General features: G+C 35.9%; 1 protein-coding gene and 1 pseudogene across 1 annotated transcript in view; both read right to left on the bottom strand.

The window, feature by feature from the left end:
• DOCK7 (dedicator of cytokinesis 7) overlaps nucleotides 1-15,276 on the bottom strand; it is a 223,319-nt gene that overhangs the window by 176,220 nt on the left and 31,823 nt on the right. Inside the window, exons 4-7 of the mRNA XM_031664896.1 lie at nucleotides 15,071-15,139; nucleotides 10,566-10,695; nucleotides 10,253-10,465; nucleotides 9,834-9,919 (exon numbers count right to left, since the gene is read on the bottom strand). Coding sequence (XP_031520756.1) covers nucleotides 9,834-9,919; nucleotides 10,253-10,465; nucleotides 10,566-10,695; nucleotides 15,071-15,139 — 498 coding nt within the window. The remainder of the gene's footprint in view (nucleotides 1-9,833; nucleotides 9,920-10,252; nucleotides 10,466-10,565; nucleotides 10,696-15,070; nucleotides 15,140-15,276) is intronic.
• Nucleotides 2,351-4,023, bottom strand: LOC103885653 (annotated as a pseudogene).

Consider the following 15,276-nt stretch of genomic DNA (forward strand, 5'->3'; position numbering starts at 1 on the left):
CCCACTGGATTTTTCATGGGAATCTTTTCGTCCAGTAAATAAGTGGTATCCCACTGGATTTTTCATGGCAATCTTTTTGTATATTCACTGACCACTTGGATAGCTTCTTTTGGCCCATTTTTCTATTTATTGACTCTTTCCTCATCAATTTGTAATTCTTTATGCATTCTAGAAATGAGCACACTGCCAAGTATAGGTGTTGGAAATACCTTCTCCTTTTCTATGATTTATCTTCTCTTGCGTCTTTTGATGAAAAGTTGTCCATTTTAATGAAGTAAAATGTGTCAATGTTTTCTTCTAGGGGTAGTGCTTTCTGTGTCATGTCAAAGAAATCTTTTTCTTTCTATAAGATCATAAAGATATCCCTACATTATCTTCTAGAAACTTTACCATTTTGTCCTTCACATTTATGTCTACTATCAATCTGTAAAAAAAATTTTGTGTATCATGTGAGGCAGTGGTCAAGTTTCCTATTTTCATATGTATGAGAAACACATATATAGAGAGACAAGACAGACAGACAGACACAAAGAAAGGAAAGCAGCAGGAAGAAACAGATATCCAACTCTCCTACCAATTTATTGAAAGGATTACCCTTTCCATACTATAAAAAATGTCCACTGTTACTACAAATCAAAAATGCATAAACATGTGGGTCTTTTTTTAAGCTCCTTATTTTTTTAGTTGAAGTAATAAATATTTAACGAAATAATTTTACATAATATTAACAGCATTCATTTGGCCAAACATTTACATGTTTGTAGAGTACTACTGTATATAAAGTGGGAATATATCAAGTACAGACTTTTCTAGCTCTTTTGTCTGTTCCAATGCTCTAGTTGTCTAATCATGTACCAATACTACACTGTCTTAATTACATAGTTTCATACTAGTCTTGACATCTGGTTGGGTTTTTTTTAATAAAGTTCTTCAAACTGTCCTGCCTCTTTTGGCCCTTTGTATTTTCATATAAATTGTAGATTCAGCTAAAAATAAACAAAAGCAGATCAAAGAGAAATGTTAATTTACTTATTCAGAAAATTAGAGGCCAAGGCAGGAGGATCGATTGAGGCCAGGAGTTCAAGACCAGCCTGGGAAACACAGCAAGATTCAATTTCTAATTCTTTAAAAAATTTTTTAAAAGAAAGAAAATTAGTACCCCAATGTGTAATTTAGTGCCATAAAATTACTGTGTAATAATTTTATAATTTTTTTTTCTTTTTTTTTTTGAGACAGAGTCTGGCTCTGTCACCCAGGCTGGAGTGCAGTGGTGCGATCTCGGCTCACTGCAACCTCTGCCTCCAGGGTTCAAGCGATTCTCCTGCCTCAGCCTCCTGAGTAGCTGGGATTACAGGCGCGCGCCACCACACCCGGCTAATTTTTGTATTTTTAGTAGAGATGGGGTTTCATCACCATGATGGCCAGGCTCATCTCAAACTCCTCATCTCAGATGATCCACCCGTCTCAGCCTTCCAAGGTGCTGGGATTACAGGTGTGAGCCACCTCGCCTGGCCAATAACTTTATAATATTCTTAAACAGCATTTAAAGATCCATATTATTACTATGATGGACAAAGGGCGGAACCCGAGAAAATAAACCGAAGAAACCAATACAAATCCAGTGAGCTCCACTTTAAAGTAGATAAGAATTTATAAATGCGACAAGAATTTATAAATTAGATACATTATTTGATTTTTTTTAAGTTTCAAAAGGTTCTTCCATTACAGAGAGTACCAAAAATGTATATGCAGAGTTTTTTTTCTTTTTTATATTCCTCACGGATTCAGTACACAATTTGAGTAACTTCAAAAAAATGAATGCTACATTATTTCTATACTATCAAACATAGGCATGTTTCAAGAAATGCTACTTGCTGAGCAATACTCAATGGCTATTATGCTGCAAAAAAGGTATTTTTTTATTCACTATAAATGTACCACTCTACATACTCACTTATTTAAAATGCTGAGAATACTTACAACAATGAAAAAAAATTTGTTTTAATCACCAAAGGCCTACTGTAAGACATTACTAATAAGATGTGACTTACTTGTTAGGTCTTTTAAAAATTAAGTGTGTGGGCTAGGCGCGGTGGCTCAAGCCTGTAATCCCAGCACTTTGGAAGGCCGAGGCGGGTGGATCATGAGGTCGAGATCGAGACCATCCTGGCCAACATGGCCAACATGGTGAAACACCGTCTCTACTAAAAATACAAAAAATTAGCTAGGTGTGGTGGCATGTGCCTGCAGTCCCAGCTACTAGGGAGGTGGAGGCAGAAGAATCACTTGAACCTGGGAGGTGGAGGTTGCAGTGAGCCAAGATTGTGCCACTGCACTCCAGCCTGGGCAACAGAGCAAGACTGTCTCAAAAAAGAAGAAAGAAAAAATTACGTGTGTGTATGTGTGTGTATTTATTCCCTTTAAAAATAATTTATTTGATTCTGATCACAAAATACAGGGAAGGAGCAAGGGCAACACTTATAACCCCTTGGTCACACATGTTCCTAGTCTATGTGTCTATAAATACCCTCTGTACAACAGCAAACTCATGCTGTCCTCCAAGTGTTGTTTCACATTCTAACAGCTACAAAGTATAGCATATGACCAGGTGCGAAGTAAAAACAGATGCCCTGTTCACAAGGTAGAGTCTCCCTCCAAACAGTGTTCCAGCTCTCTTTTGCTACTACTACTGAAACCAAAGTAGCTGGTTGTTTCTACTATTAATCTTCTAAAATTCTTTCATGAACAAGTAGGTCATAGACAAATTATGTCTGCACAATTCTTAGAGTGGCTTAAAGTAACCTTATAAAAAGGCAGTGACTAAGGTCTGCTCCTTATCCCCAGCCTCCTACGTCCCAGGCTGCCTATGGCACCTGGACTGCCCCTCCTGGGTCCCCCACATCCCAGGGCAGCAATCAAAGAAGGGCAGGCCAGGCCAAGGATGAGGAATAAACAGTCTTTATTGGGCTCAGACCAGGAGTCCATGGGTCTTGAGGACCTCTATGTATTTGTCGATTTTGTTCTCCATGTTTTTTCAGCCTGTTTCTGTAGCCTCGTAAGCTGTCTTTTCCTCCAGTAGAGGATCTTAGCCTTCTCCTTCCTCTTCTCCTCCAGGGTGGCTGTCACTGCCTGGTACTTCCAGCCAACATCATGAGCCAGGAGCCCCAGGTAGGCAACCTTTCTCACAGGCTTCAGGCACACAACATTGAGAGCAGCCACCATTCACTTTTTGTCATAGTGGAGTGGGATCCCATCAAACATCTTGAGGTGGTCCAAAGCAGCCTGGCCTCACTTGGTCTTGTGGGGCAGCATGCTTCACATGGTCCACCAAAAGAGGCAGTTGGGGACTTGGAAATGGTATGGCCCTCAGAAGGAATTGGTGTTCATCTACCTGCAGAGGAAGGCCAGGTACTTTAACGTGTTTCTGTAGAAACTGCCAGAAATGTGGATGCCCTCACAACACATGATCACCACCTTCCAGTCCAGCAGTACCTGCTTGGCCACAATGGCCGCTGGGCAATCCGGAGATAGCCTCAGCCTCAAGCACCAGGACCTTCCCCCTCCCAACTTTGGCAGCTGCCTGGGAAAGGCTAAACTGGGTGTGTTTTCACATTTACTTACAAACAATTACAGTACAGTTTTGAACATTTTATCAATATGTGTTGACCCTCCATTTTGACTTAAAGTCAATTTTGTAAGATGTTAATATTGTTCCCTCAGCTTTCATTTGGTTAATATTTGCCATTATATCTTAATATAATTTTTTTTATAAATTTTAATTAATTTTAATAAATATTTTTACTTTCAACCTTTCTGGGTGCTTATGTTTTATGTGGATTGCCTGTTTTTTAATAAAAGACATGTAACTGGGTTTTTTTTTAATGCAGTCTCTTAAGTGGATAGTTTGGTCCACTTACACTTATTCTTAAGACTTATATTTGGATTCATTTCTAGCAGTTTATTTTTATTGTTTACTTTTTCTTTTTCTTTTTCTTTTTTTTTTTTTTTTTGAGATGCAGTCTTGCTCTGTCATCCAGGCTGGAGTGCAATAGCATGATCTCCACACACTGCAGCCTCCACCTCCTGGGTTCAAGCAATTCTCCTGCCTCAATCTCCCAAGTAGTTGGGATTACAGACTCATGCCACCATACCTGGCTAATTTTTTGTATTTTTAGTGGAGAGCAGTTTCATCACCTCAGTCTCCCAAAGTGCTGGGATTACAGGCATGAGCCACTGTGTCCGGCCTATGCTCCTTTTTCTAAGTGTTTTTCCATTCCTGCCTTCTTTCTTTTGAATTGACTTATAGCTCCACTTTCAAACCAGTTTTTCTCCTTTGCCTATAATTTACATTTCTATTTTTGTAACGGTTACTCAAGAACTTTTAAAGTACATAGTTAAGTTTTAAAATATTAATCGATATCTTTATTATTCTCCCAAACAATAAGATCTTAGAATGTTTTAACGCTAATCAACCCCCAATTTATACATTGTTATTGATTTTTAGTTCTATCTTAATTATTTTAACCTCATAAACTAGACTATTACAGCAAAAACAGGTTTATCTTTGTTTTCCATTTCTTTCTTTGTTCATCATTCTTTCTTTCACCTAAAATCTTTCTTCCTGAAGTACTTCCTTTAGAAGTTACATTTTTGGTGATAAAATGTTGTTAGAAAACACTAACAATTTTTATCAGTATAAAAAGTTATTTACCTCATCATTTGCAGATTTCAAAAAATGAACACAAATTCTTTGCATATCCTCCCATTAAGAAAAGTCTATTTCTCCATACCTTGAATTCAGGCTGGCCTTGTGATTTGTTTTGATCAATAAATGATATGCTGTAAGAGTTTTAATCCAAGGCCACAAAGAGGTCTTACAGCTTCCACTCTCCTTTTTCTGAAAACCCTTCCACCACTACATGAACAAGCCCAGGTCAGCCCACTGAACAATGGGAAAAGCATAGCTACTTTCCCAGTTGACATTAAGCCAACTGCCAAATACATAAACGAGAGACTCCTAGACCAACCTGCCTGCCAACTACCAGACATGCACAACTCCTTTAGAGATCATCCAATCCCAACCAAATTGGCCCAAACTACAAGAACTACCCAGATAACCCACAGAATCATGAGAAATACTGAACATCTGTTGTTTTAAAACATTACATCTTAAGGTAGTTTACAGTGCAGCAAAAACTAACTGCTTCAAGAATGTGTTTGTTGAAAGGTAATTTTACTGGGTATGAAGTTTGTGGTCAACAGTTATTTTCTCTTAACAACATTGAAGATAACACTCAATGTCTTCTGGCTTCCATTGCTGCTGTGATAAATCAGCTGTTAGCCTAATTATAATTTCTTTTTTCTTTTTTTTTTTTTTTTGAGATGGAGTCTCGCTCTGTCACCCAGGCTGGAGTGCAGTGGCGCGATCTCAGCTCACTGCAAGCTCTGCCTCCTGGGTTCACACCATTCTCCTGCCTCAGCCTCCCGGGCAGCTGGGACTACAGGTGCCCGCCACCACGTCCGGCTAAATTTTTGTATTTTTAGTAGAGACAGGGTTTTACTGTGTTAGCCAGGATGGCCTCGATCTCCTGACCTCGTGATCCGCCTGCCTCCACCTCCCAAAGTGCTGGGATTACAGGCATGAGCCACTGCGCCTGACGGCTAATTGTAATATCTTTGCATAGGATCTCTTTTTCTCTCTGGCCGCTTTTAATATAGTTTCTTGGTTTTGTATTCTCCATTTTTACTATGTTTAGTCTGGATATGAATTTCTTTTTATTTATTATTCCTAGATCCTACTAGACATCCAGAATTGAGAGTTACTACTATGTTTCATAAATTTTGAACAATTCTCAGCCATTATCTCTTTAATAACTGTTTTCTTCTTCCCTAAGTTATTTCCATTCTAGAATTCAAATTAGACTTTTTGTTGATATCACTTTATTTTCCATCTATTTACATCTTTGTGTACACTTTGTATAAGTTTGTTGTTTTATGATCAAGTTCACTTATTCACTCTTCAGTTTTATCTAATCTATGTTGAGCCCACCTAAATGGATTTATAATTTCAATTATAAAATCTTGAAAAAGATCACATGAATCTTTTCAAAATCTTCCTGGTCAATTCTGACAGTTTCTTGTTCCATTATAATATTTTAAAATAATTATTTACTTAAATATATTAAAAGTACTTATATTCTAAATCTGACTGGTAGTCCTTTTCAGGTCTGCAGTTTGTTTTGCCATGTTTGTTGATTTATGACTGGAGCTGAAACTTTATCTGTAGAAATATTTTGAGGCCTATATTTTTAAAGTGAATTCCTCTAAAAACAATTAATTAATGTATGCTTCTGCCAGGTACCTAGGGCCACTGTAAACCTAGAATCACTTTAAACTTTTGCCTTGGAATTTTTTGAGCCACACGTATAGTAGGTAAGCTTATGACTAGGAATTCTCAGAGTTTTCTCTTTTTATTTTTTCCTGTTTCCTGTCTGACTTTTCCCTGCCAAAGCTGAAGTTGCAGCAAACAAATATCACTACCATTTCTAGTATTACTCTCGTGAAATCTGGTGTTAGGCATTTATGCAAGAGTGTTTCTATCCTGCTTGCATGTCAAGCTCTTTTCCTTGTAGCCCATTAAAACGAGTAAGAGCAATAGCCCTAATGTAAAATTAGCTACAGAACACTTACTCCTGGGAAATTATGATTTCTTAGCATTTCTTGGCTAAATTCATATCAACTTGACCATGCCTAGAAGATATTCCCCTGAATGTATAAATCACTATGTTACTAATAGTCTTCTTAATAGTAGAAATAATTTTCTCATCCAGGATAAAGAAAGGCTGTTCTTAGGGAACAAAATGTAAGAGAAACAATTTTCAAAAATATATCAGTTTCTATAATGAGCTAAAGTAAAGCTATCATTTCTGACTCTTTCTGAACTTTTGTGACCTCAAGTTCTTCCTCACTTTAAACCTGGACTTTTCTTATCATAGACAAATCAGATGTATATAATTATTACTTTAGAATTTTTAATGAGAGCCAAACAAACAAAAGCTAAAGAAAATAGAGTTGTACAAAAAAAAAAAAATTCTATATTTTATTTCTCTAAGAGAGAAATAACAAACTTGTAACTTTTATTAATCAAGAAAATCATAAGTAAAGCTACAATGAGACAACACTTCACACCCACTAGAATGGTTATGATTTAAAAAAAAAACACACACACAGGTAATAACAAATGTTGGTGAAACATGGAGAAATTAGAATCATCCTAACTTGCTAGTGGTAATGTAAAATGGTGCAGCTACTTTGGAAAACAGTCTGGATAACTCCTCCAAAAGTTAAACATGGAGTTACTATACTAACCATAATTCCTATCCTAGGTATATACTCAAGAGAAATGAGAACACATGTCCCATAAAAACCTATATACAAATTATGAACTTAATTTGTAACAGCCAAAAAGTGGAAGCAATCATTACTGATTAATAGATAAACCGAATGTGGCATATTCATCAATGGAATATCACTCAGGAATAAAAAGAAATTATAGTACTGACACATGTTACAGCATGAACCTTAAAACACTATGAAAAACTAAGTTTAAAAAAAAAGGGACTACATATTGCATGATTCCATTTACAGGAAATAGTCAGAATAAGCAAATGTGTAGAGACAGAAAATAGGATAGTGGTTGCCTAAGGATGGAGGAGTTGGGGAAAACAGGGAGTGACTACTAACGAATACGAAATTTCTTTTCAGGATGATGAAAGTACTCTAAAATTTATTGTAATAATAGCTGCACAGATCTGAGAATATATTAAAATCCACTGATTGTATTCTTGGTGAACTGGGTAAACTTACTGGTGAACTGTACACTGAATATACACTGAGTGAACCACATAATATGTGAATTATACTTCAATAAAGCTATGTTTCTTTTCAAAGTAGAAACAACCCAAATGCTCACTGACTGATAAATGGATAAACAAAACGTGGTGTATCCACACAGTGCAATATTGTTCAGTCATATAAAAAAATGAACTACTCGGACGGGCACAGTGGCTCACACCTGTAATCCCAGCACTTTGGGAGGCTGAGGCAGGCAGAACACGAGGTCAGGAGACCGAGACCGTCCTGGCCAACATGGTGAAACCTCATCTCTACTAAAAATACAAAAAATTAGCCAGGTGTGGTGGCAGGTGCCTGTAATCCCAGCTACTCGGGAGGCTGAGACAGGAGAATCGCTTGAACCCGGGAGGAAGAGATTGCACTACTACACTCCAGCCTGGGCAACAGAGTGAGACTCTGTCTCAAGAAAAAAAAAGAACTACTCATATATGCTAAAACATAGATGAACATTGAAAACATTATGCTGTATGAAGAAACCAGACACAAATGGCCACATATAATTCCACTTACACGAAATATTCAGAATGGGTGAGCTCATAGAGACAGAAAGAAAATTAGTGATGGTCAGGGGCTGAGGAAAAAAGAGAACGGGGAGTGACTACTAACAGGTATTGTTATGGTCTGAACAGTATCATCCCCCAAAATTCGTATGTTAAAGCCCTAACCCCCAATGTGACTGTGATTGGAAATAAGCCCTTTAAGGGCTTATTAAGGTTAAATGAGGTCCTAAGAGTGGAGCACTAATCCCATGGAACTGGTATCCTTATAAGAAGAGGAAGAGATACCAGCGACCTCTCTCTTTCTGGGCACACACAGAAGAAAAGTCATGTGAGACTGCAGCAAGCAGCAGCCATCTGCAAGCCAGGGAGAGATGCCTCATGAGAAACCAACCCACTGGCACCCTGATCTTTGATTTCTAGCCTCTACAACTGTGAGAAATAAACTTCTATTGTTTCAGCTACCCAGTCTATGGTTCTGCTATAGCAGCCTGAGCAGACTAATACAGGCATGGAGTTTCTTCCTGGGATAATGAGTATGTTCTCAAGTTAGACAGTAATGATAGCTGTACAACTCTGTGAATATATACCACTAACGTGTATACTTCAACAGGGTTAATTTTATGATATCTAAATTAGATCACAATAAAGCTGTTAAAAAACAAAACAAGACTATACGTAAGAACTGATGTTAGGTGTCCTGCTATTCAAAAGATTCAATGCACTTAATCTATCTAACATGTTTCTGAATAAATCTAAATATACAAAGCCTTAACTTTCAAGGAAAGAAATTGCCAGAATTATATATAGACATGGTCTGTCCCTATGAGTTGCTTGTTTCAGAAAGCTCTATGAATCGAAACTTTTTTCTAAAGTTGGAACGAATAATTAAACTTATAATATTAACATGACAGCATGAAATAAGAGAAAGCACTTCGTAAAGCAGAATGTAAATATATCACCTCAATGATGTTAGCAGAAACCAGATCTAAGTTTTTTCAAGAAGGAAAAAATACATATATCAAAATCTTCAAAAAACAAAGCCTACTGGAAAATCAAATTGATTTTATATTTGTTACACAGCAGGCTTAGCTTCATATATATCTTAGGCTTAGAACAGTAGGGATTAGCTTCATACATAGGTTTGAATGCTGAATAGCATTTAAAATGATATACAGAATTTAAAAGTTGACTTTACGTTTGCTACACAGTAGGCTTAGCTTCATAAATGTTAGGCTTAGCACAGTAGGCTCAGCTTCATATATATGTTTGAATGCTGAATAGCATTTAAAATGACATGTAGAACAATACTTCTCAAAAGGACACAAATACAACTATAAAATCTACTCAGATTTTGTTACACCAGTACTAAAATTTTATCCTGGAAAATAAAAGCTGTAAGTAAAATAAATAAATACTCACTTAAGTGATAAGCATTTTACAAGAAGTCTCTGACCAAAATGTTCTTTGGGTACATCAGGAACACTAAGCCGTTCTATTGGTTCTTCCTACAAATTGAAAAGCAACACCAAAATGAATATGCTTATCATATTCCAACTCTTTTTTTTAAGAACTTACTTTACTAATCTAATACTTTTAGTCTTCACAATAGAACACAGAAAAGAAAGACCTATTTATCCACAGACAGAAGTCATTTGATTATAAGTTACTCATTAAGAATAGGAAATTCACTAGTATAAAATGTATTCATTTATAAAAATTACAGCTATGTTTCAGTTGCTTTATCCTCTACATTATTATAATAAATACTCTACATCAATCATAATCCCAAAAGATCGATTTTAATAATCATTTGCTTCTTTATATGCAAACATCTATACCTCATCTGGTGATGGATGCAAAGCAAAAAGTTCTTTGTGACGGTTTGATTTCCTTTGGTCATCATTCTGACGGTCTATTTCTTCATTTGGAGTTCGATCAAGTAAATTGGGAAGCAAAGCATCAGGAAGTGAATTTTTCAAGTCAAAGATACTACAGGCCCAGCTACCCCTTGGGGTATCATCTATTGACATTGAACGTCTTTTAAGGTCATCCTGTCATGCAAAACATTAAGTATAATTATATTAATTAATAAATAAATTGACAATTATTTTAAAATAACTTCTTAAAGTTATTTAAGAATAAAATTATTACTTGATCATCCTGGTAGTTGTTGCCATCTGGAGCTTCATCAGATTCAAAAACTTGTTTTGGCAAACCTTTTTGCCTTTCTTTCTGTTTATCTAATGTGTTGGGATTAAATCCTGTTCCCAATTTATGGTATCTATTAAAGAAAAAAGTTACATAAAGATCAACTATCAAACTTCGGAATGTTCTCACTTTTTGGGCATCATTATGTAATAAGCCAAGTGTTTTCTGCATTATTTCTTTATGTAATACGAATCCATTCTAGCAATTGAGGTTAAAGAAAATTTCCATTCAATGCTCCTTTAACCCAGCTAAGCAGTAGAGTATGAGTTTCCGAAAGCAAATCATATTTTCCTTCTTTCCATGCCAATCATGTGTATATAAATTAAGCTGTACTTTCAATTCAGAGAATTGGTCAGTAAAAAGAAAACTTGGGAAGCTAGTAACTTGGGTTAAAGAATAAAATGAGAAAATAGAAAATATACATTGAATTAAAAATAATATAAATTTTAAAAGGTTATATACATATAAAGCACTGAATCTTAAAATTTCAAGTAGCCAACAAATTTTTTGCTATCTCTCATTATCTATAAAAGATCTTAACCTAAAGCTACAGACTTGTAACATGAAAAACAGCAAAATCTACACCATCATGGTGTACATATATATTACTTAACATTAAATATATACACAGGTAGCTAAAAACAACTCTTAAATTAATGCAAGCTTCTTTCTTAATCCAATAACAACCTAATACCCAAGAACATCAAATATGAGCTGATCAAAGAGCAATTATTGTTCATGATTCAACACTTCACAGAGCAAACTGAAGGAATATTTTAGTTGAAGCAAAACAATAATGTTTACAAGAAGATGGTACAGTTCTTGCTATTACCCAATTCATGAGATAGTAAAGAATCACATTTGATATGAATTACTCACATCCAGTCTTGTTGCTAAAGCTATTAAAATAGCAATTACATGATATTAACATCACAGCATAATCGCAAAAGAGAAAGAACTAAAGACACTCAATATAGTAATATGAAAGTTATTACTTAGAAGCAGATATCTTAATATTTAACGGAATGTTTCAAGTGTCTTAATTTGTAAAGCTGCATACGTAAGCTGCTCTGATAAATCAGAATGCCACTGAATTCTATCCTAAAAAAATTGACAATATGAAATTCAAGAAAGCAAAGAATGATTCATGATCAATACTCTCTTCTATATCATCCAGTCCTCTAGTCAGTTGCTATAATAAGGCTCTAATAATTACTCATTCAACCCCACACACATCACCATTTTTCTGACTTGTTTCTTGGCATTCTCACCCTCATTTACGGTTCCAGCCACACTGTCCTCTTTACTCTTTGTTCCTTGAACATTTCTAGCATGTGATCAATATGGAGCCTTTGCATGTATTGCTCTTCCCTCTGCCTAATAACATTCTTCCCCCAGATATTCACAAGGCTCACTTCCTTCAGGTCTCTGCTCAAAATCACCTTATCAGTAAGGCTTCCTCTGATTAATTATATAAAACAGAAGGTCGAGCATGGTGGCTCACACCTGTAATCCCAACACTCAGGGAGGCTGAGGTAAGAGGATGGCTTGAGGCCAGGAATTCAAGGTAACAATGAGGTACAACTGTCCCGCTGCACTCTAGCCAAGGCAACAGAGAGAGACCTTGTCCCAAGTAAATAACTAAATAGAAACCAAAATAAATAATAAAATAAAAATATTTGTTCCTCTTCTTGGCCCTCTCTATCTACTTCACCCTACCTTTTTCTCCACTTGACTCACCTAGATCTTATCTAGTCTATACTCACCTGTGTTGGTTTATTGTCTATCGACAATCTCATTTCCCACTAGAATATAAACTCCATGAGGGTAGAAAGTTGGTTTTGTTCACTGCTGTATCATCAGTCTTTAGTATAGTGCCTGGTACATGTAAGACTCTCAATAAACACTTACTGAATAAGCAAATAAATGAAGTACTTTTGTGTCCCTTTATCATTCTGTGCTGAATCGTGGAAGAATTTTGTGGCTTCATCTTATAGCTACTTCACTTTTCAGCCACATCCACACCACCATTATGTCCATCTGCTGAGTTTGTAATATTTTTTCACTAATCAAAATTTTAATTTCCAAAGATAACTAATTGATTTTTATGTGGTTAAAATATCCTTTCACATTTCTCATGTACATTATTCTCATGTATTTAAGAGTATTATTTACACTTATACGTCTTAAGCTGTATTCTATTAACTATTTCCTAAATTATTAGTTCTTTTATTTGTAGTTGGATAATTCTCTTTCAAGTGTATTGGTTTGCATCAAATTCTTGGCAATTTCAAGTTCTATCTTAATTTTTTAATTTGTATCCCCCACATCTGTCTTAAACTACTGTACCTGCTTATTCCAGCCCATATCCAGTGGTTGTGGGGAAAGGGCAGATCACGCCACCAAGCAAAGTCTGCCAGTACCTAGTCTTCTGGGTATGAGCATTCCTTCTTCCTCCAAGACATGCTCACCCTGGGTACTATCCTATTAGCCTAAGCCTCCACAACTACTGATCCAAAAAAAAGGGCAGATATCTCTGTTGTCACTGAGCACACATTGTGGAAGAGGTTTCAAAGTGACCACATATCCAATATTTACCAAGTCTCCCTCTCCATTGCCTGCATTCACTGGTTCTGAGCTTAAAGCACTACTGAAGCTTTTGCATGTATCTTCTCCTTAGATTATTCTGTACTATGGTTTTCTCTTACATTCCAATCATACCTATCTTCTTTGTTTCAGAGATACCTCATAACTTCTAGTTCACCAAAAGTACTCCCTTTGGTCTTCCACTTACCACTTATAGCGCATATAATGTATAACATCTAGTATAATTGAAAAAAATAAGAGCTTTAGAATCTGATGCCCCTACGTTCTAATCCTAACTACCCTATTTTTTAGTTTGTGGGATCTCAGAGAAGTTACTTAACTACTCTGAGCCTGAGATACCTTATCTGTTAAAATCTTAAGAGATGAGTGCAAAGTGCCCAATAAAATGCACAGCACACAGTAAACCCATAAATGTTAATTCTCTTATCCTCTTGCCTAAACCAAGGTTAATAATCCTATGCTTAGAATTAAGTAGCAGATTTCCATGATTCTGAGGTCAATATATTTTACAACTAACCTTTTTATTAAGATTTCTGATTATAGGTTTCTAACATATACGCACAGAGGTAAAGACTTTTGAATTATCTGACAGAGGAACAGTATTCTTCAGTAATGTCTAAAAGCTGGCTATCAGAATACTTATCAAAATTGTAAGTTCATAAAAACAGCTCTTCTATATAAAGGGCAGCAGACTGTGCTTTTATTAGGTCTCACTGAAACTAAAAAGCATGTCAGCATTATCCTCCAGAGTGATATTTAGCACAATGTAAAGTCTAGTGAAATAAGACAGCCATGAGGGCAAAACAATAAGCAATGGATATATCACTTTTGCTAGTGCTGTTTTGCACAGATTATTTCATTTGAGAAAACTATAATGCCGTATCAGAATTCTCCACTACCTCAATCACATCTCCTTCAGAAAAATAAAATAAGGTTAAGAAGATTCAGCATGGGCCGGGCGCGGTGGCTCAAGCCTGTAATCCCAGCACTTTGGGAGGCCGAGGCAGGCAGGATCCGAGTCAGAGATGTGAGACCATCCTGGCCGACAGGTGGCTCCCGTCTCTACTAAAAAATACAGAAAACTAGCAGGTGGCTGAGCCTGTAGTCCCAGCCTTTCGGAGGCTGAGGCAGGAGAATGAAGCGTGAACCCGGAGAAGCTTGCAGTGAGCTGAGATCTGGCCACTGCACTCCAGCCTGGGGCAGAAGCGAGACTCACGTCTCAAAAAAGAATATTCAGCATGAAGACCCTTCTCCATTATGCAAATTAGCAAATGATTATTGTGTAAATGGGTTTTAATATACTTCTTAATCTGACTTGTTATTGCACAGTTTATCAGGAAAATAAATTTTGGCTAGAACAAAACATTATTTTTTACAAATATTTACCTGATTGGATATAGAGGTCAAAGACCTATAAATATTAGAAACAGCAGAGACCTTTCAAATAGCTTGGTCTATAAAACTGCCTGTTAATGTTAACTTAGCCATTTAAGTTTCATTAAACTGGATTCTTTTTGAGAAATACAAATTATTCACCAATATCTACCCAACATTTCCTAAAAGAATTAGACTACAAAATTATCATATATTATTAGCTCTTAATGATTTATAATAATACAGAAATACTATTTTTCCATGAATTATATTTTACAAAGAAAGTAAGTAAAAGTAATTGCAGAACTCCTAAGGAGTAAATATCTACACACAAAGGTTCTTCTTTTGTTTCTTCAACTATTTCGTTTAAATAAATTTTCAGGTCTCTTAATCATTATGAATCTGCCTTAATCCGTTTAGAAATCTTACTCAGTATTCGTAAATGTTGTAATAAACATATAACTTACTTTCTGATGACAATTGCCCAGTCTTCTGTATAACTTCTTATACAGTCTCTAACATGTGGATCCATTTCACTATTTTAAAAAGGAAAATACATTTGTAATTCAGACAGGACAGCACTGATGTTCATTAATTTGGTTGCTATAATTGCTGTTCGCATAACAGGAAATGATGATGCTACAAGAAAATAGGCTCTAAATAAAATAATGGA

This window comes from Papio anubis, chromosome 1, assembly GCF_008728515.1.
Source record: "Papio anubis isolate 15944 chromosome 1, Panubis1.0, whole genome shotgun sequence".
NCBI lineage: Eukaryota > Metazoa > Chordata > Mammalia > Primates > Cercopithecidae > Papio > Papio anubis.